We start from the raw sequence: 22,711 nt of genomic DNA, 5'->3' as shown, positions 1-22,711 counted from the left end.
TCTTTTGCTGTTTGGGCACAAGTTTTGGTTTTACTACTTTCTTCTTCAGTGTAAAGGGAAATACCTTTTTTGTTCCTTAACATCTTAGAGGATTTGTTTGAAATAATAAACTGACAGACACCAGGATGCAGTGCAAAATGCTTTTGTTTGAACACAATATGTTTTCGGCAACAACTGATGTGCAAACAATCAATAACAGGTTTAACAGTTGAAGAGAAATAAAAAAGTTTACAAAAAATTGTCAATATCAGTGATATTGCCCTTCAAATATTTTACTAGTATAATTTATTTACACCAACATCCCAACCATTCAATTGGCGGGAAACCTCTTGGACAAACTCAACCATGCATGCAAAAGTTCACTCATGCACGGACACACACTCGCTAACATGGTAGTTGATAGCAGGGCATAGAGGAAACCATGTGTTTGATCCCAAAGAGATCACCCTAAGTTAGGAACGGGGGAAATTTAAAAGTTTTTAAAAAATGACCTTTCTTAATGAACTTCAGGGCAACAAAAGCTCTATGTTCGCCTTCCTCGGCTGAGCTCACTGTGTATTATTCATGTCAAGTTCCAGCCCTGAATCATAAGGTGAACAGCGAATGTGGCACAAAATATTAGCCGAGTAAAAGAACAAATAGTATAAAAAGAGTAAAAAATAAAATAAAATCAATATTATGAACTTAGATTGAATATAACATACCTGCACACGAGAAAATTTTCACCCCATGCCATTTTCACACAAGCATAAGTACTTCAAAACCGTTTCAATTCCAGAACCATCATTGTAGGCCTTACACTTTGAAGTTTACAAGCTTTTATGGATTGCCAGTGCATACAAGTTATCGTATTTGGAAGTTCTCCCCATGTACCAACAAAGTTATAGCAAGTTCTCCTCATGGTTCTATATATAGGTGTCATTATCTGGAAGTATCAATTTCTGTCCTGGTCAATTAACTCCGGTAGGCACAATTCCTGTCTCAAAACCAGACTGTCCCAGGATGTACCCTATTAAGTTTGGAATCACCAATAGTCTCCACAAGAACACACACCATCCTTAAAATGATGAAATCTGTTTGCATCCCTCAAAACAATCTCTCTCTGCATAACTTTAGCTATTAATTTAATTGCAGAATGGCAATCCCCACAAACCCGAAGGTTCTTCATCAAACGAATTGGCATCCCTTTTGGCACCTTCAGGAGCCCATATGCTATGGCCAATTCTCACTATGATAACCCAAGCTGTGCGCCTTCTCTTCTTCTTCTACATCATGCAATACAAAGCTCCCATCAGGGCAGTAACCAGTTTCTCTTAATAATACACCCAGTCTCTCTAACTCTCTCATGATCATCTCATGTTCTGGGTGACCCGTGCTCTCTCCCCCAGTAAACATATGCACATTTTTCTCCACTACAATCCAGCTACAACCAGGTAACTTGCGAAGACTTCTGGCTCTCATGTTTTCCCTCACCTCTACAACATCATACCATCTACCCTGGGTTGCATAAATATTTGATAGTGTTGATGCACAAAACCGGAGGGGTCTTGGAACAACGTAAATCCGACTGTGAATCTGCAAGAAAGTAAAGAACACAAGATGTATCGTGGTTCACCCCAATGTTTAGGCTACGTCCACACTGATATTATATTTCTCTGTTTGTGAGAGGATGAGAGGGTGAGAGCCTCTGAGGGTGAGAGTGAGGCTTTCCATGGCCTAAGAATTGGCTCTTCCCAATAAGGAGAGTGAGGGGTCATTTTATAGAATAAGGGCTCCTCACTTTTACATATTTGCCATTTCATTTATTACATAATTACATTTGAGTCCTTCGAGTATTTATACGAGGTCTAAATACAGAGGCCCTAAGTATGGTACAAATAGTATTCCCCCAAGTCTTCAGTCAAGAGAGTTTTTTGGCTGGAGACTTGAAATTCAGTCCATGTGTGGGCCGAAGTAACTAGATGTCATCTTGAACTGATATTTGATATGAGGCGGTGCTCAAAGTGAAATGATTCTCAACTAGAAGTAGCACATGTTGCAAGGCTGCTCGGCTTGTGGCTTATGTTGCCTTGGTTGGTTCGGCTTATGGCGTTGAAGGTGAGGGAGTCCCTTTTATAGAATGAGGGCTCACTCCTCAATACATAAATGATGGACTAGAGTCGATGCTCGCGATGAGCCGGTTGCTCAGTAGGTAGCGATGCTATCTAATGATGGTGAGGGAGTCCCTTTTATAGAATAAGGGCTCGCTCCTCAATACATAAGTGATGGGCTAGAGTTGATGCTTGTGGCGATGCGGTTGCTCAGTAAGTGGCGATGCTCTCTAATGATGGTAAGGGAATCCCTTTTATAGAATAAGGGCTCGCTCCTCAATACATAAGTGATGGGCTAAGTCCCCCAAGTATTTTTCATGAGGCCCAGTTGAGGCCCAATATATGGTACATAATGTAGTCCCCCAAGTCTTCGGTCAATAAAGTCTGTTGGCTGGAGACTTCAAATTGAATCCATGTATGGGCCGAAGTGGCTGTTGTTCGGAGGCGGTATTTGTATACCCTACACTGAAGCTTTGTAGGTGAAGATTTGCAAGTGAAGCTTTTGAAGTTGGAGCTTTCAAAGTTGGAGCTCTGTAAATGAAGCTTTCGAAGCTGATTGACATGAGTAATACTCATGAATGTTTATGTTGATTGACAGAAGTGATGCTTATGAATGTTGACTTGAGTGATGCTCATGAATGTTGACATGAATGATGGTCATGAATGTTTATGTATGATTGACATGAGTGATGCTCATGAATGTTTATGTATGATTGACATGAGTGATGCTCATGTATAATTTTGGAGTACTAGACGTACTTTTGATCACCTGGTTGGTGATAATAGCGGCGGGCTGCCGAATAATTTTGAAGTACTGGGTGTACTTTTGATCACCTGGTTGGTGGTAATAGCAGCAGGCTACCGAATAATTTTTTGTAGTACTGGGCGTACTTTTGATTACCTGGTTGGTGGTAATAGCGGCAGGTTGCCGAATAAGTTTTTGTAATACTGGGCGTATTTTCGATCACCTGGTTGGTGGTAATAGCGGCAGGCTGCCAAATAATTTTTTGTAGTATTGGACGTACTTTTGATCACCTGGTTGGTGATAATAGAGGGCCTGGCTCTTTTAGGCATATAGGTCTTCGCCCTCCACATAACATTCCAGCCTATTATTTTGGGCTTGCCCTTTTTTTATTACCCTCTGATAGCGTTATACAGATATCTGCAAGAGATAAGAAAAATAAATTACATCATTCAAAACAAAGGTTTCGACACAAAAGCTTCGACAGTTGCAGATCGTTGGTGCGTACTGCACTTATTGCGTACTGGGTTGTTGCAGATCTGTTTCCATGTGCGTATTGCGCCTGCTGAACGTTTTACCTTTTCCTTTCTCTTTATTTTTCTTTCTTTTGGCAGATGACAGACAAGGGAATAATGTCATTTCCTTTTTTTTTTTGCTTTTGCTTTTGCTTTCGTTTTCTGCTTTGCTTTTGCTTTCGTTTTTCTCAGCTCACCTTTGCACCTTTGCTGCTTTTGTTTTTTTGGTTTTTGGATCTTGAGGTTTGGAAAAATATGAACCAGAGTTACCGGTTTCCAAACCTAAGCAGGTTGTGGAGTGCCCATCGAAGAGCTGTGCTTGATGCATCCACCAAATGCGGCACGAATCCTGACCATATGATCTTCACCTTGTTGGGCTTCTCCAGAGACAAGTTCACCAGCGAAGTGAGGGCATTTTGCTGTACGGTGTTGTATCGCGAGATAACTCACCGATTTGACGGCGGCGATTCTCCCCTTTTTAGTCGGAGCAAAAACTATCGTTAACATTCTGTATAATGAGACACTGCAACCACACAAATTTGCAACTCTGCCACTGCTATGGTCGACTTCCCCAAATCTCTCTCTCCGAAGCGAGTCCTGAAGCTCCTCAAAGCTGAGAAGAATCCTTACACTGCATTCGCACCGCTCGACTCAGTGAGGCTCTCTTGATTTACCCCATCGAAAAATCTGGTCGTAGGACCATGATCTGACGAGTCTTCAGCTGGAGCTCGTTGTCGCCCTAGTATCGTAGGGTGGCGTCGATGCCGTGCTCGGCGTAGATGACTTCCCAAACCACAAGACCACATGTACTTGTTCCTGCAATCACATCAAAATAGTCGACGATTCTTGCATCTTTCTTCTCTAATTTTTCTGTTGGCAAGATCTAATCTGTGGAAGGCACTTTAGCCAAATCGGGTGGTACTGCCTCTGCCACCTCGTCGTTGAGTGGAAGCGGGAAGATCTGCACTTGCTGTGCTGTCGCCGGGAAGAGGTCATTTTGGGCTCCGATTCGGGGGTCGTAAACGCATCACACTTGAACGGTAGGACGGAAGGGAAGTCGACGGCAGCAAGTTGTCTCCGAAAATCGATGATCTCTTCCTGCACACGATGGCAGACATGTTTTGCCTTCTCTCACACTCTCTCTTCTTCCTCTGCATTCTCCCCCACTATCGTCTTCATTCTCATGCAGCGCACCGTTTCGATCTGGAATGGAACCCCCTTCAATAACAACCCCTAATTTCCCCAAATTTGGCAACAATTACAATTTCTAGGTTCTGTGGGGTTTGTTTTAGTAGATCTGAAAATGCTTGAGTCAAGTCAAAGAATATATGCTCAAAATTTTTTGGGTTTCTTTTTGTTTTCGTAGCTGTTGGATGGAAGAAGAAGATGACGAAAAATAAGAATAATGACAAGAGTTATAAGGCAGCCATTTGATAGTATTGAAAGTTGTTTGCAGATTCACGGCGGAGGTGAAAATATGAAAGAGAACCGACATAGTTTTTCGTGTTGATTCCCACAGACGGCGCCAAATGTACTGTTTGTACCATACTTAGGGCCTCCGTATTTAGACCTCGTATAAATACTCGGGGGACTCAAATGTAATTATGTAATAAATGAAGGGGCAAATATGTAATAAGTGAGGAGCCCTTATTCTATAAAAGGACCCCTCACTCTCCTCATTGGGAGGGGCCAATTCTTAGGCCATGGGAAGCCTCACTCTCACCCTCAAATGCTCACACCCTCACATCCTCTCACTAACAGAGAAATACAATATCAGTGTGGACGTAGCCTAAACATTAGGGTGAATCACGATACATCTTGTGTTCTTTACTTTCTTGCAGATTCACGGTCGGATTTACATTGTTCCAAGACCCCTCCGGTTTTGTGCATTAACAGATAGCAAGACGTAAGGCCTTGCTTTATAGGGCTCAAGCTCTGTAAGTTTCTTTGCTCCAACTTCCGCTAAGTCCATTTTCATGTGCTGTCTACATGCACCTAATATGGCACCCCAAACAATCGCATTTGCCTCTACTCGCATCCTATTAATTAAACCCATTGCCTTCTTTACTTGTCTTACTCGACCAAGCAGATCAACCATACATGCAAAATGTGCAGTTCCTGGCTCCACCTGGTAATTTGATTTCATTGTTTCAAAAATCTCAAGACCTTTTTCTACATTTCCACTGTAGCTACAGGCTAAAAGAACTCCAACAAAGGTGATTTCATCTGCTGCTATGCTCAAAGAGCACATCTCATCAAACACTTGTAGAGCTTTACCTCCTAAACCATGTTGGGCATAACCAGTGATCATTGAGTTCCACATAACAATATCCTTTGCAGAAAACCTGTCAAACACCTGTTTTGCCTTCACAAGGTCGCCACATTTAACAAACATTGTCATCAATACTGAAGCAACATATACATCAAGATCAAACTGGTTCCTCACCAACTGGGCATGAATCTGTCTACCATAATCAAGATTCGCCAAGCTGCCACAAACAGATAGAACACTTAAAGGGAAATTCGGCCTTATATCTTCTCTTTGCATCAAAGCAAACAAGTCAAGGGCTTCCAAATCAAAACCTTTCAGTTCGTAAACTTTAATCATTGCACTTCATGTCCGATCATCCCTATCTCTCATATTATCAAAAACTTCCCTTGCTTTAGCTACCTCTCCATTTTGACCGTAACCACGTATCATGGCATTACAAGTAACAACTGACTTAATAGGCATTGCTTGAAAAAGCTCTGAAGCCTTTATGATCCGTCCACACTGAGTGTAACCTATCAGCATTGTTGTCCAAGACAACTCATTTTTCTCTGGCATCACTTCAAAAAGCTTTCTAGCAATATCCACTTGTTGGTTATGCACATAGAAGGCTAAGAAGGGATGTTGTAAAGCCTTATACAAGGACATAACCGATGAAAATGGTGAAAGGTATAGAAGAGCGAAGCAAGAGGGGAAGAAAGCTGTGAGATAAGCTAAGTTAGCGGCTTATGACGATATGTATAAGCGACTAGATACCAAAGAAGGAGAGTTGGATATCTATAAACTAGCTAGAGCAAGGGAAAAGAAGACAATGGACCTAAACCAAGTGAGGTGCATCAAGGATAAGGATGGAAAGGTTCTTGCTACAGAGAACGCGGTCAAATACAGATGGAAAGGTTATTTTCATAATCTTTTCAATGAAGGACATGAAAGGAGTACTTGTTTAGGGGAGTTGAGTAACTCAGAAGAGTGTAGAAACTACTCCTTTTATCGTCGAATCAGGAAGGAAGAAGTGGTTGTAGCTTTGAAGAAGATGAAGCATAGAAAAGCAGTGGGCCCAGACGATATACCGATCGAAGTGTGGAAAGTCTTGGGAGAGACAGGTATAGCATGGCTCACTGACCTTTTCAATAGGATTTTGAAAACGAAGAAGATGCCAAATGAGTGGCGAAAGAGCACTTTGGTGCCTATCTACAAGAATAAGGGCGACGTACAAAATTGCATGAACTATAGGGGTATTAAGCTAATGAGTCATACAATGAAGCTCTGGGAGAGAGTCATTGAGCATAGATTGAGGCAAGAGACACGGGTTTCGGACAACCAATTCGGGTTCATGCCAGGGCGCTCAACCATGGAGGCAATCTATCTCTTACGAAGACTGATGGAAAGATATAGAGATGGGAATAAGGATTTACACATGGTCTTTATAGATTTGGAAAAAGCGTATGATAGGGTCCCAAGAGACATTCTTTGAAGGATTTTAGAGAAGAAATGAGTACGAGTAGCATATATCCAAGCTATAAAGGATATGTATGAAGGAGCAAAGACTGCCGTAAGAACTCATGAAGGACAAACCGAAAGCTTCCCCATAACTGTAGGATTAAATCAAGGCTCATCCTTAAGTCCTTACCTTTTTGCGTTGGTAATGGATGAGTTAACAGGACATATTCAAGATCATATTCCTTGGTGTATGCTTTTCGCAGACGATATAGTGTTGATAGATGAAACTCAGGAAGGGGTAAATGCGAAACTTAACCTTTGGAAAGAAATGTTGGAATCTAAAGGTCTTTGCCTAAGCCAATCAAAGACAAAATATATGGAGTGCAAGTTTAGTGCAAATGGAGGCCAAAATGAGTTAGGGGTGAGGATCGAAGATCAGAAAATACCAAAGAGCGATCGTTTTCGCTACTTAGGATCTATCTTGTAAAAGAACGGAGAATTAGATGGAGATCTCAACCATAGAATACAAGCTGGATGGATGAAGTGGAAGAGTGCATCCGGCGTGTTGTGTGACCGTCGTATGCCACTGAAGCTCAAGGGAAAATTTTATAGGACGGCAATAAGGCCGGCGATGCTGTATGGCACAAAATGTTGGGCGGTGAAGCATCAACACGTACACAAAATGGGTGTAGCGAAGATGAGGATGCTTCATTGGATGTGTGGGCATACGAGAAAGGATAAGATTAGGAATGAGGATATCCGAGGTAAAGTAGGAGTAGCTGAAATTTTAGGAAAGCTGAGAGAAAATCAGTTACGGTGGTTTGGACATGTGCAAAAAAGGCCTACTGACGCTCCGGTTAGAAGATGCGACTACGGGACAGAGGTTCAGGGTCGAAGGGGTAGAGGAAGACCTAGGAAAACTTTGGAAGAGACTCTAAGAAAAGACTTAGAGTACTTAGATCTAACGGAGGACATGACATAGGATCGAGCACAATGGCATTCTAAGATTCATATAGCCGACCCTACTCAGTGAAGAAGACTTTGGTGTATTTAACACAATACGTTGAAATGAAGCAAAGCTTATTGATTGATATCTCCGATAAGTTACAAATATGTACATATACATGAGTCAAAATAAACAAACAAAAGGGAGCCTTCACAAAGGTTGCTTAGGAGAAGTCTCAGCAGTCGGTAGAGCCCCAGAAAGAGAAGGCACCGGAGGGGGATCATTCGGAGCCTCAGTACTGGACAGAACACTAGAAGGATGAGGCATCAGAGGTTGATCATTTGGAGCTTCATTACGCGGTACAGCCCCAAAAGACGAAGGCAATAAATACCTTTGGAACAAACCCATAAGCCGCTGATGATCAAGTAAAACCTGACCATCAAATTCCTTCATCTGGTCAAGCTTCCTCTTCATGTTTGTAGCATAGTCATGTGCGAGCTGGTGCAACTGTTTATTCTCATGCTTGAGCCCTCTAATCTCCTGTTTGAGACTCATCACTTCAGCCACCAATGATTCAACTTGGCGGGTTCGAGCAAATAGGCGTTGGGCCATATTAGACATAGAACCTACACACTGAACACTCAGAGCCAGAGAATCCTTAACAGCCAACTCATCAGACCGTTTGGAAAGTAGTCTGTTATCTTTTGGAGTGAGAAGGTTCCTGGCCACCACCGCAGCGGTCATATCATTCTTCATCACGGAATCCCCAATGGTAAGAGGACCAGTAGGGGATAAGAAGGATGGGCGCCATATGTTGTCTGGAGAAGGCGTGGCTGCCTCTTCAACAAGGTTCAAGTCAAAACGACGGTCGGAGGGGCCAGACATTTTCAAAGGTGTTGAAGAAAGAAGAGGTCGGACAAATCAAGATCTTAGAAGTGCAAGAAGGGAGCTTCTACTGGTGGAGATTCAAGTGTGCTTTGGAACTTAATGCCAGCCTCTATAAAAATATGCACTCAACGGAGCTTCAGAAATCGAAGAGGCATCTGCCCAGAAATCGAAGAGGCGTTTCCTTTCTCAAAAGCTGGGCTGCTCAGAGACCATGAGGGCCGATATCAGAAATCGAAGAGGCGTTTGCTTTCTCAAAAGCTGCTGCTCAAAGACCACGAAGGCCGATCTCAGAAATCGAAGAGGCGCTTGCTTTCTCAAAAGCTGGGCTGCTCAGAGACCACAAGGGCCGATCTCAGAAATCGAAGAGGCATCTGCTTTTTTTAGCCTTGTCAGCACCTGTCACATGCACACTCAGCGTTGCTGAAATTACGGGCATTCTGTTGAAGATTTCTGGTTAAGTAGAAAACACGTGAATCTTATTGTTCAATCATCCACTTTCCACACGCACCATCAGCTCATGAATACCACAGATAACTTTGCCAAAGATCTCTGACAAAGTTTAGACACGTGAAGCTCGCAGTTCCCACTACATCGCTATGACCAAGAAGGGTAAAAGAATAGCAAAGAAACAGCACTAACAAAGTTTAGACACATAAATTTTGAAGGTCTAGCTACCATATTATTACCTACAAGGGTAAAGGAACAGCACCATTGCTGGATAATTGGAAAGTCCCTGTGTGTCAACCTCTGTGTTCCGTGGCAAGGTAGACTAGAAAACATGCCCAACCTTTACTCATATTCGAGAAAACACTCCCAACAAGATTGCTTGCTCCAAAATCGAAGAGGCACCGCCCTCCGAATCTCGAGAGCCAAACTCCCAACATGATTACTTTCTCACAAATCTAAGAGACACCGCTATCCGAATCTCGAGAGCCAGACTCCCAGCAGGATTGCTTTCTCAAAAATTGAAGAGGCACCGTTCTCCGAATCTCGAGAGCTAGATCCCCGACAGGATTGCTTGTTCGAAAACCGAAGAGGCACTGCTTTCTCAACTTCGAGAGCCAGATCTCCTTGGATAAAGCTTGTCTGTAATCTTCACACACAACATCAGCTTTCCAGATACCACAGACCACTTTTTCAAAATGCTCTGACACACGTGAAGCTAGCAGCTCCCACTACCGTGTTATAACCAAGCAGGGTAAAGGAATAGCATTACTACTTGTTGTTAGGGAGACTCCTATATATGTCGACCTTCATCCTCAACGGACAGGCAGACCTGCAAAAACGCTCAACCCTTCCTCATATCTGAGAGGGCACTTCCAACGAAGCCTTTCGAAATACTCAGCTTTCTTTCCCCCCAATAATACCTCTGCAAACAAGCTACACCAGAGCAAGAATATCTCATATCATCAGGGTTAAAAGCAAGAGTATCCCATATCATGCTTTTTCCCTGTCTTTTCCTTTGGCCTTGTTCTTACCTGCAAGACAAGGAGAAAAAGAGCAATCAGTCAGCACTTGGAAGCAAGCTTCCAGTTAGGAACTGACTTCCTGGAACCCCATACCTGATTACTTACCTGGCATTGCTCTCGAGTACTCATCTTCAACATCTTATGCTTCTAGAGAAGATACCACATCTGCTTGAGGAACAGATAGGGAAAGTGAGAAGGATACAAGGAAGCATGTGGAGACAAGCGTAACAGAACATGTGCCGATACATCCACTACTTTGTCAACAGCAAAAGTATCCCATATCAGCAGGGTCGAACGTACTCTAGATTTGATGGACTTGTTTTGACCCTCAAATTCTTCAGTCGGCCTTATACTCTGGAGGAAACCAGAAAACCCTCCAGCCTAGTTCAAGAATAAGCCTGTGGAAAGTTACTTTTTCAAAAGCAAAAGTATCTCATATCATCTATTCTCTTTTTTCTTCTCTTTATCCTTCATGTTGCTTGCAAGATATGGAGAATGAGAACAATCAGCTGGAACTCGAAATCAAACTTCTCATCTGGGACTGATTGCTTGGAGCTCTGATTGCTTACCTTGTCTATCACCTCTTTCAGCAGATCCCCTAGCTCGGCGACTTGGGGGACTCCTACTACATGGTTTGTATCGTGCTTGACCAAGCCTGAAACTACAAGTAAGCTTCAAGTGAAATTGATACATTTCCTTGTGCATCTCCACCAGTTAAAGATACCACCCCTGGATGGAGGAAGAGTACTTCTAGAGAAGATGCCGAATCTACCTATGAGACAGATAAGGCAAGTGAAGACGATACCACACTTCGGTACTTAGAAGTTTCGTGATTACGAGATCATTCTCCCACACTATTTCCTAATGTCATTTGTACTAAATCATTCACTTGTACTCACTAAAGGAGAGCTTGAACCTATGTACTTGTGTAAACCCTTCACAATTAATGAGAACTCCTCTACTCCATAGACGTAGCCAATCTGGGTGAACCACGTACATCTTGTGTTTGCTTTCCTGTCTCTATCCATTTACATACTTATCCATACTAATGACCAGAACAATCTAGCGAAGATCACAAACTTAATACTTTCTGTTGTACCAAAGTCCTCACTGATTTTGTGCATCAACAATCCTTAAGTCCTTACCTTTTTGCGTTGGTAATGGATGAGTTAACATGACATATTCAATATGATATTCCTTGGTGTATACTTTTCGCAAATGATATAGTGTTGATAGATGAAACTCAGGAGGGGTAAATGCGAAGCTTAACCTTTGGAGAGAAGTGTTGGAATCTAAAAGTCTTCGACTAAGCTGATCAAAGACAGAATATATGAAGTGCAAGTTCAGTGCAAATGGAGGCCAAAATGAGTTAGGGGTGAGGATCGGAGATCAGGAAATACCAAAGAGCAACCGTTTTTGCTACCTAGGATCTATCTTGCAAAAGAACGGAGAATTAGATGGAGATCTCAACCATAGAATACAAGCTGAATGGATGAAGTGGAAGAGTGTATCCGGCGTGTTGTGTGACCGTCGTAGGCCACTGAAGCTCAAGGGAAAATTTTATAGGACGGCAATAAGGTCGGCGATGCTGTATGGCACAGAATGTTGGGCGGTGAAGCATCAACACGTACACAAAATGGGTTTGGACATGTGCAAAGAAGGCCTCCTGACGCTCCGATTCGAAGATGTGACTACGGGATAGAGGTTCAGGGCCGAAGGGGTAGAGGAAGACCTAGGAAAACTTTGGAAGAGACCCTGAGAAAAGACTTAGAGTACTTGGATCTAACGGAGGACATGACACAAAACCGAACGCAATGGCGTTCTAGGATTCATATAGCTGACCCCACTTAGTGGGAAAAGGCTTTGTTGTTGTTGGTTATGCACATACCCAGATACCATCACAGTTCACGAAACAACATTCTACGCGGCATCTCATAAAAAATCTCACGTGCTTCAGCCAAACGCCCAACCTGAAAATACCAACCAATCATATTAGTCCTTGCCACAACATCCTTGTCGGGCATCATATCATAAAGCCTACGGGCATCATTAATCCTACCCTCTTAAATCAGGCCACCCAACATCATTGTCCGCGAAACAACATTCTTTTCAGGCATTTCCTAGAAAAGTGAGTCAGCCTCCAAAATCATACCCTCTTGCACGTACCCTCGAACCATCGACGTCCAAGAAACAATATTCCTTTCGGGCATTGAATCAAACACTTTCCTAGCCTCACTAATCATCCCATTCTTGACATACCCAGATATCAAACCGTTCCAAGAAACTATATTCCTCTCCTACATTTTATCAAACAACCTTCGGGCTTCTCCTGGCTGATTACCTTGGAAGTGAGCTCCCACCATTGAGTTCCAAGACACAATATTTTTATCGTGCATTTGATCAAACACCCTTCGGGCTTTCTCAATTTGGCCAAGCCGAGCATACTGAGCAATCTGAGAATTGGCAGAAATTGCAATACCAGTGCCATATTTCCGAGATAGAATAAACCGAGCCAGCATTGTTACACTAAATATTGCACTACCTACATAAAGAAAACAATTATTCAGAGTTTACAAAGTAAAGGCTAGAGATCTAGTATAATAAACTAGTTCCCTTTTTTTCCAGCGCAACCTCCACAACAATACACAATTTCATTTTTACACGGACAATACAAAGTGAAACATTAACAACCATATTACAAGGGAACTTTTATTAGCACTCTAAAAATCTCTTTCTATACTCCTCATAAGTATATTTTTCTTTCTAATTATAGAAAATTTGTAGTGCAAAATGAGATTTTTAGAGTGCCAATAACAATTCCCTATTACAAAATGGAATACAAATTACTCTAGACACAAGCACACCTCATATTCTTTCTTGTTTGCCAAGCTTTAGCTCCCACCCTACAGAGACACACAGATATCAATCATAAGCTAACTTTTGCACACGTAGATTCATACTTAAGCAAGTGAAATGTTATGCACAAGAATTTTCAGAATGACCAAATTATACAAGCATGAAAAAGTAACTATTCAGGAGATGTATACTAATAAGAAAAATGTTAACCATTCCCATCATATTCGAATTACCAATTTGACATATTGTACTTTGCTAAAAATCAAACAATGACGAAGATGTGAGCAAAGAGGTGTGAGAAAAAAAATCATTGTTAAGTTTGCTTTTATCACCAGTTACAGTATCATGAAACCTTCAAGCTAATGAACCTCTGAAAAGAAAACAAATTTGCTCCTTCACAAGGCCAAGGATTTTAAATGTCACAAGCAACATCGGCTGTCATATCAAGTTGTGGACTTTCTTGAAAATGGAAGGATCTAGAATAAGCGGCCAACCTCCTAGAGAGGACCCATAGATATAGCAAGTAAGCAAGGTTTTCCTTTTAGGACCGACTAGAACAAGCTGGCAACTGTAATAGAAACAAACAGTAAGCTCTCTTCCCTATTTGCTTGTAATGCTACGTTTCCCCTTCTCAATCTCTCTCGGAAATGCCATCTCTTTCTAATTTCACCAATGTAATTCGAGCAAAACAATATTGTAATCTCTGGCAGCACTGAACACCGCCGCAATGGCTCAAAGTTCAGCTGATCAATAAAAGACAGACAAATTTCGTCCCCTCTTCATCAGATAGATACTCAAATAATTACCATTTCCATATCACACTTCACGGACTCCCCTTTCTTCTGAATGCAACCATTCTCAATTCCATAACCATATAATGACCTAAAACTAAGCTACAATCCTAACAACTCTTATCAAAATTCAATTAAAAAATCCAAAAATGCAAAATTCTTTTCCCAAAAAAAATCAAACTAGTCCAGTGGTTTGACTTCATATTTTGTATTTATTTTTCCGGTTATTTCTAAATTAATATGACTTTCACAGATGCAATAGGAAACCCAACCGAAACATGAAAATTTGCCAATTAATCCATACATAGTGTTGATGCCCAAAATCAATGAGGACTTTGATACAACAGAAACTGTTAAGTTTGTGACCCTCACTAGATTGCTCCAATCACTAGTATGGATAGGTATGTAAATGGACAAAAATAGGGAAGCAAACACAAGATGTACGTGGTTCACCCAAATTGGCTACGTCCACGGAGTAGAGGAGTTCTCATTAATTGTGAAGGGTTTACACAAGTGCATAGGTTCAAGTTCTCCTTTAGTGAGTACTAGTGAATGATTTAGTACAAATGACATTAGGAAATATTGTGAGAGAATGATCTCCTTTTATAGAAGAGAGTCTCTAGCTTTGTTCTGACTTTGACACGTGTCGTGCTGTGATTGGCCTCTGATGTTGACACATGTCTCGCTATGATTGGCCTCTGATGTCAACACGTGTGATTGGCCTCCTGGTTGGAGGGAAACTCTTATGGATCCTTGACGGTATAACGTTGACCGGTGCTTAGTAGTTTCGGGATTGGTCAAGTATGGTACAAACAGTGCTCCCTTATGTTCCCGAGTAAGGGAAGCTCTTCGATTGAGGACTTGTAAGATCCAAGCCCCTAAGTAATCACGAAACTTCTAAGTATCAAAGTGTGGTATCGTTTTCACTTGCCTTATCTGTCTCATAGGTAGATGTGGCATCTTCTCTGGAAGTACTTTTCCTCTATCCAGGGGTGGTATCTTTAATCGATGGAGATGCACAAGATAATGTATCAATTTCACTTGAAGCTTACTTGTAGTTTCAGGCTTGGTCAAGCGCGATATAAACCCTATAGTAGGAGTCCCTAAAGTCTCTGAGCGAGGAGATCTGATGAAAAAGGTGACATACAAAGTAAGTAATCAGAGTTCCAAGCAGTCAGTCTTAGATCGAAAGTTTGATCTCGTGTTTCTGTTGATTGTTCTCCTTCTCCTTGTTCTGTAGACATCAACAAAGATAAAGAAAAGGACATGGAGAATAGATGATATGAGATACTTTTGCTTTTGAAGAAGTAACTTTCCACAGGTTTATTCTTGAACTGGGCTGAAGGGTTTTCTGGTTTCCTTCAGAGTATAAGGCTGACTCAAGAATTTGAGGTCAAAACAAGTCCATCAAATCAAGAGTTCATTTGACCTTGATGATATGTGATACTCTTACTATTGACAAAGTAGTGGATGTGGTATGGCAAGGTTTTGCTCTTTGGCGACGATGTCAGCGAAAGGTTGTTGAAGCTTTTCGAGCTCTTCGGATAGGGCAGCGATGCCCGGCTTGGATTTGATTTAGACTCCTTTGTCTAGATTGTGCAGTTCTGCAGGAAGAGCATCGTCCTATAGTGATCTGTTATAGCTCATCGTTGAACATTCTACTTCAAGCTTTTGCGTCGCAGAAGTGGTGCGCAACCTTTGCATTTAAATGGTCCTTTAGAGCACTACTCCTCATCGACTCATCCATGCGTGGCAGCTTCAGTGTAAAGCATCAATATTGTATCAACTGTTCTGAGGTATTTACCGAAGGAATTTGTGACCTTGACAACAGTTGAGGATGAGTACTCGAGATCAATGCTAGGTAAGCAACCAGGCACAGGTTCCGGACAATCAGTTCTAGATCAAAAGTTTGATTTCAGGTTCCGATTGATTGCGTTCTTTCTCCTTGTCTTGCAGGTAAGAGCAAGGGCAAAGGAAAAGACAGGGAAAAAGCATGATATGGGATACTCTTGCTTTTAACCCTGATGATATGAGATACTCTTGCTCTAGTGTGGCTAGTTTGCAGAGGTATTATCGGGGAAGAGGGAAACTGAGGAGAGGCTTCGTTGGGAGCGCTCTCTCAGATGTGAGGAAGGGTTGAGCATTTTTGTAGGTCTGCCTGTCCATGGAGGATGGAGGTCGACATATATAGGAATTTCCTCAACAGCAAGTAGTAATGTTGTTCCTTTACCCTCCTCGGTCATAGCAATGTAGTGGGAGCTGCAAGATTCACGTGTTTTAACTTTGTCAAAGATCTTTGACAAAGTGGTCTATGGTATCCGGAAAGCTAGTGTTGCGTGTGAAGATTGCAGAAAATTTTTATCCAAGAACATCTGGCTCTCAAAATTCGGAGAGCGGTGCCTCTTCGATTTTGGAACAAGAAGATATGTTGAAGATCTGGCTCTCAAAATGCGGAGAGCGCTGCCCCTTCTATTTTTGAATAAACAGATCTGTTGGAGATCTGGCTCTTGAAATTCGGAGAGCGTTGCCTCTTCGATTTTTGAACAAACAAATTTGTTGAAAGTGTATTCTTGGATATGAGGAAAAATTGAGCTTTCTTGTGCGCATGCTTTTCCATGAAAGATGGAGGTTGACACATCTAGGGATTTGCCAATTAGCCAGTAGTGGTGCTATTCCTTTACCTTTATGGGTAATAGTAGGGTAGCTGGAACTTCAAAATTCTCGTGCCTTAACTTTGTCAGAGTTCTTTGGCAAAGTTATCCTTAGTATTCAAGGAGCTGACGTCGCGTGTGGAGATTGTCGACAAATCTTACCTTGGAAAATCTGCTTCTTGAAATTCGGAGAGTGATGCCTCATCGATTTTTGAACAAATGGCCATGTTGCCCTTTCTTTTATAGGGGCACCAATTGTGTTCAAGAAGTACGTTCAAAGAGTTACTGCTTGTAGGAATTCCTTCTTTATTTTTGTATTTCTTAGATTTACTGTACCTCATTTTTTCGTCATTATTTCTGAAAATGTCTGGCCCATCTGACCGTCGTTTGGACTTGAATGCGGTGCAAGAGGTAGCTATGTCTCCTCAAGACAACATATGGTGCGCATCCTTCTTATCCTCTATTGTCCCTTTACCATTGGGGACTCTGTGATGAAGAATGATATAACCGCTGCGGTGGTGGCCAGAAACCTTCTCACTCCTAGAGATAACAAACTACTTTCTAAATGGTCTGATAAGTTGGTTGTTAAGGATTTTCTGGCTCTCAGTGTTCAGTGCGTAGGTTCTGTGTTTAATATGGCCCAACACCTATTTGCTCGAACCCGCCAAGTTGAATCTTTGGCGGCTGAAATGATAAGTCTCAAACAGGATATCAGAGGGCCCAAGCATGAGAATAAACAATTGCACAGGCTCGCATATGACTATGCTACAAGCATGAAGAGGAAGCTTGATCGGTTGCAGGAATTTGATGGTCAGATTTTAAGTGATCATCAGAGGTTTGTGGGTTTGTTCGAAAATCGTTTATTGTCTTCGTCTTCTGGGGCTGTACCACGTACTAAAGCTCTAAATGATCAACCTCTGATGCCTTTTCTTCCTGGGGTTCTGCTCAATACTGAGGCTCCAAATAATCACCTTTTGATGCCTTCTTTTTCTGGGGCTTTGCCGAGTACTAAGACTTTTCCTGAGCAACCTTTGTGAAGGCTCCCTCCTGTTTGTTTGTTTTTATTCATGTATATGTACATATCTGTAATTTCTCAGGAATATCAATAAATAAGTTTTGCTTCATTTCAGCGTATTGTGTTAAATACACTAAGGCATCATTCACTAAGTTCTTTGAATTTGTTCTTTTGTTAAAGTTTGCGTGTTGAAACTTCGTGGGTGGATCCTGTAGGTTGAAATAGTGCTCCCTTAATTTCCTGAATAAGGAAAATTTCTCGATTGGAGACTTGAAAAATCCAAGTCACTGAGTAGTTGCGAAACTTTCGGGTACCAATGTAGTAGCATATGGTAGGAGTCCCCAAGTCTTCGGTTGAGGAAGTGGATGAATGAGATGTCTTGCTAGTAGCCAATTTTCCAAATTAACAAAACTTCACCATTTTCCTTTCTAAGTGGTAGTCCAAAACTCTTCCTTCATATATATTTGGTATGAAAGTTGTTAGGCCTAAAGAAGGGGAGACCTGGCCTTTTTTTTTTTTTTTTTGAATTTTTGAATATATTTTTTTTAATAGAAAAGCTTTTGCAGGTGAAGCTTTTGTGTTAAAGCTTTGTAGGTGAAGCTTTGGTGTTGAAGCTTTGTAGGTGAGACTTTTGTGTTGAAACTTTTGTGTTGAAGCTTTGTAGGTGAAGCTTTATAGGTGAAGTTTTGTAGGTGAAACTTTTGTGTTGAAGCTTTGTAGGTGAAGCTTTTGTGTTGAAGCTTTGTAGGTGAAGCTTTGAAGGTTGAAACTTTGTAGGTGAAGCTTTGTGGTGAAGCTTTGAGGTTGAAGCTTTGAGGTTGAAGCTTTATAGGTGTAACTTTGTGGTTAAAGTTTTGTAGGTGAAGCTTTGAAGGTTGAAGCTTTGTTGACACCATAAATTGATTTTGCTTCACACTATCTTGATCAAGAGTGTGTGAGGCTTTTGCGAATTGTAGGTTGAACTCCTTTGATGAAGCTTTGTTGGCACCATAAATTGATTTTGCTTCACACTATCTTGATCAAAAGTGTGTGAAGCTTTTGAGAATTGTAGTTGCCCTCCATTTGTTAAAGTTGTTGAATTTCTCAATTTCCCTTCTTTTTTTTATTATTCTTTTTTGGAAAACTGGAAATTTGAAAATGTGGGAGAGACAACATATACAAATTTTGCTTTCACACTGTTAAGCAAGAGATTGTGATGCAAGCCACACCTTGTAGTAGTTGAAGGTTTGGATGAAGCATATAAATTGAATTTGCTTCCAACGGTCTTGATCAACAATGTGTGAAGCTTTCTACGAGTTGTAGTATTTGCATTGTTATAGAGGAGAAATGTCTGAAGCAGATGCAAGAGGGTTGAAGAGCTTGATCTTCGTATACCATGCACTGAAGCCATTGTTGGCTTGCAATAAGACTTTGTTGGTGACTATAACTCTTGTTGGGCATAAGTGCTCCCCTAGTTGAGTTGTAAAGCTTGAGGGTTTTTTATTATTTGTGAATGCTAGGACTTCACATGTACAAGTTGTACCACTCGTCTTCTAGTTGGTGGAATGAATGATGAGTTGCTTTCATCACTTGGTTGGTGGTACGAAGGTGAATTCCTTCATCACCTTTAATCACATTTCATCACTTGGTTGGTGGCATGAAGATGAGTTCCTTCTTCACCTAGTTGGTGATAAGAGTGGCAAGTTGCCAAATAATATTAGAGTATGGGTTGTACATTTCATCACCTGGTTGGTGGCACGAAGATGAGTTCCTTCTTCACCTGGTTGGTGATAAAAGTGGCAAGATGCCAAATAATATTAGAGTACGAGTTGTACATTTCATTACCTGGTTTGTGGCATGAAGATGACTTTCTTCTTCACCTGGTTAGTGATAAGAGTGGCAAGTTGCCAAATACTATTAGAGTACAAGTTGTACATTTCATCACCTGGTTGGTGGCACGAGGGTAAGTTCCTTCTTCATCTGGTTGGTGATAAGAGTGGCAAGTTGCCAAATATTATTAGAGTACGGGTTGTACATTTCGTTACCTGGTTGGTGGCACGAAGGTGAGTCCTTTCATCACCTAGTTGGTGAGAATAAGGGAAAGGTGATGAGGCACATTCTAGCAAGTGTCGAATGACACAAAGTATGTTAAACCCTTTCGAAGCACAATTGGCTTATGTATGAATGTGTTGGAATGTATGAATGTGTTAGAATGTATGATGTTTATGTTGATTGATACGAGTGATGCTTATGAATGTTTTGATATACATGAAGGAATCCATGCTTTCAATATGTGAACCATGTTGGTTGTAACACTTAGTATCACTTGCTTTGTGTCAAAGTAAGCATGTTGGAGCTCTAAGTTGGAGTATAGAGGTAGGTCAACGTAGATCAAGTGTTCCAATGCTAAGAATGCAAAAGACTCAGAAGAAGTTGTTTGAATTCTCTCTTCTTTTAATATTTGCTAAATGCCTTGTGTGACAAAAGATCTCAAGCGGTTGAGGGTCAAAATATTTGTAATGTGTATGCCTTCTTATAATAGCATTTCCTTCAGTACCTAGTACTCCATTTTGACAGAGTGAGGCTTGGCCTCATACTTATAATAGTCGACGGTACGTTCACCCTTAGTTGTCTTGATACGACTTTTATCCCTCTTGTTGTAATGAGTTTGCTGAGAGTAAAAATTCTTCCCCTTACAAGAGACGAATATGTTTGGTGACTTAACGAGTAGCTAAATGAGGTAAGAGAGGATGCAATGGGTGTCTGAATGGCCAAGATCTCCTCACTTGGTAAAAACGAGTAGCTAAATGAGGCAGGAGATGATGCAATGGATGTCTGAATGGCCAAGATCTCCTTACTTGGTAGAACTTGACTTCCACTTCCCATTTGTTAATAGGGGTTAACCATATAAGGGTTCCCTTAGTATGTCCTTACCTCGACAAATGCATGATTGTAAGCTTGCATCATTACCTCAGAGTAAGTCTTCCAAGTGTTAGCATTCATCATGTACTTGAAGAAGCATTCATACATGCCTACCGTGAAGGCCTTGAGTGATGTTTTATCATCTACCTCAGCACAATGAGAGTACTCATAGCAGAAGCGATTAACATATTCACGCAATGACTCATTTAATTTCTAATGAATAGTGTATAGATCATTAGCAGAGTGTACGCGATCAGCTTGGAATATGTGTTGAGCCATGAAAAGTCTCTTTAGCTCAGTGAAGGAATCCACAGTATTAGGTCGAAGACGAAAATACCAATTGAGAGCTCCACTAGAGAGAGTTGAGGGGAATATAAGACATTGTTCCTCATCATTGTGTCTTCGGTATGCAATTATAGATTCAAAGAGGTATATATGCTCAATCAGATCTTCCCTCTCAGTATAAGATTGCAAGCTAAGCTTCTATTTCGTTTCTCCTTATAGAGGGGTGCCAAAGATTCTCTTTGTCAGAGGGTCGAGCCTTGGTTGATCCCAGCCAGGGATTTAGGCATGACACTCGGCCTTTAACTTGCTCACCTCTTCGATGAGATGCATGATAAGAGGGTCCTGAGTGGAGTCAGGCTTCATTAAAACTCTCATTCGCAAGTTTTCCTCATCCTTAGGAAGAATGGAAGTTTGGTCAAAGACATGTGGCTTTTCTTAGATTCACCGTACTGGCTTTCGAGATGTGCCGTTTAGAAGTCCCCCGAGTCTCCTTCACCTTCTTGTCCCTCCAAGGCATGTGGTTCCTTTCTTGGATTAGGCGTTGGCCTACGTTGTGGTAGAGGACTGATCCCTTTAATGACTCTTGGGTCTTTGACCCTTGAGCCTATATGGATAGAATTTTCTAGACGTTGTCTTAGGAAGTCTCGACAATCACGGTAAACGGCTCTTGATCTTTCCATTCCTTCTGTAAAAATGTGCCTTCCTCCACTTTTCCAGCTTCGGGTCGAAGTAGCTGGGTTGAGAGAAGTTCATGTTTATTGACATTTTGATGAGTAGCTCGCTCCTCGTTAGGAATACTCATGTCGAAGGTAGGTGACCCTCCGTGTTGGGGGGCACCCATTTGATGGTTAACTTCCACGAGGGTGATGAGCTCGTGTGCTTGAGTATGCCTAGAATCATGGAGCATCTTGAAGAGCTTTTCATACTACTCCTGGATGACATTGTTCTTCATTGTTATTTTGTTGTTCTAAGCCTCCAGTTCTTCGACTTTAGCTTGAAAAGCGAACTTCTTTCGTTCCTTCTTTTGCTGCCTTACATTATGCACAATGAGGGTGTCGTTCTGTGTGTTGTGGCTTCCTTCGCTCCCCATGTTAGATAATGATGCCTAGTCAAAAGAGAGTGTACAACTGGTGGAAACCAGCTTGACAAAGCTGAAGATAGTAGGAATAAGTGTGTTTCCCATAGACGGCGCCAAATGTTGATGTCCAAAATCAATGAAGACTTTGGTACAACAGAAAATGTTAAGTTTGTGAACTTCGCTAGATTGCTCCGGTCACTAGTATGGATAGGTATGTAAATGGACAGAAATAGGGAAGCAAACACAAGATGTACGTGGTTTACCCAGATTGGCTACGTCCACGAAGTAGAGAAGTTCTCATTAATTGTGAAGGGTTTACACAAGTACATAGGTTCAAGCTCTCCTTTAGTGAGTACTAGGGAATGATTTAGTACAAATGACATTAGAAAATATTGTGAGAGAATGATCTCCTTTTATAGAAGATAGTCTCTAGCTTTATTCTGACTTTGACACGTGTCGTGCTATGATTGGCCTCTGATATTGACATGTGTCACGCTATGATTGGCCTCTGATGTCGACACATGTCGCGCTGTGATTGGCCTCCTGGTTGGAGGGAAAATCTTGTGGATCCTTGATGGTATAATGTTGACCAGTGCTCAGTAGTTTCAGGATTGGTCAAGTATGGTACAACACATAAGAATTCAAACCAGAAAAAAAAATCAACGGTCTAAAAAACTGAACAGAGTAAATATTGATGATCTGAGAACAAGAAATCTCACCTTCAAGCTGCCGCTGGTAATGTGTGTTCCAAGCCTCAAACTCTCGCCGTTGCCGC

The 22,711-nt window shown here is 41.4% G+C and overlaps 1 protein-coding gene across 1 annotated transcript; it reads right to left on the bottom strand.

Annotated features, from left to right (window-relative positions):
- Positions 1–900: 900 nt before the first annotated feature.
- On the bottom strand, positions 901–22,680 carry LOC103454591 (pentatricopeptide repeat-containing protein At1g56690, mitochondrial). Its single transcript, XM_070812562.1, is given in 7 exon segments — positions 901–1,224; positions 1,227–1,522; positions 5,249–6,227; positions 11,336–11,358; positions 12,274–12,901; positions 13,224–13,262; positions 22,656–22,680. Coding segments are annotated over 5 exon segments (2,103 nt in total). The 5' UTR covers positions 12,879–12,901; positions 13,224–13,262; positions 22,656–22,680; the 3' UTR covers positions 901–1,024.
- Positions 22,681–22,711: the final 31 nt, after the last annotated feature.

The sequence above is a fragment of the Malus domestica genome, chromosome 14 (genome assembly GCF_042453785.1).
Source record: "Malus domestica chromosome 14, GDT2T_hap1".
Taxonomy (NCBI): Eukaryota; Viridiplantae; Streptophyta; class Magnoliopsida; order Rosales; family Rosaceae; genus Malus; species Malus domestica.
Note: the sequence above shows the minus strand (reverse complement) of the source record. Positions and strands in the feature narration are given on the sequence as shown.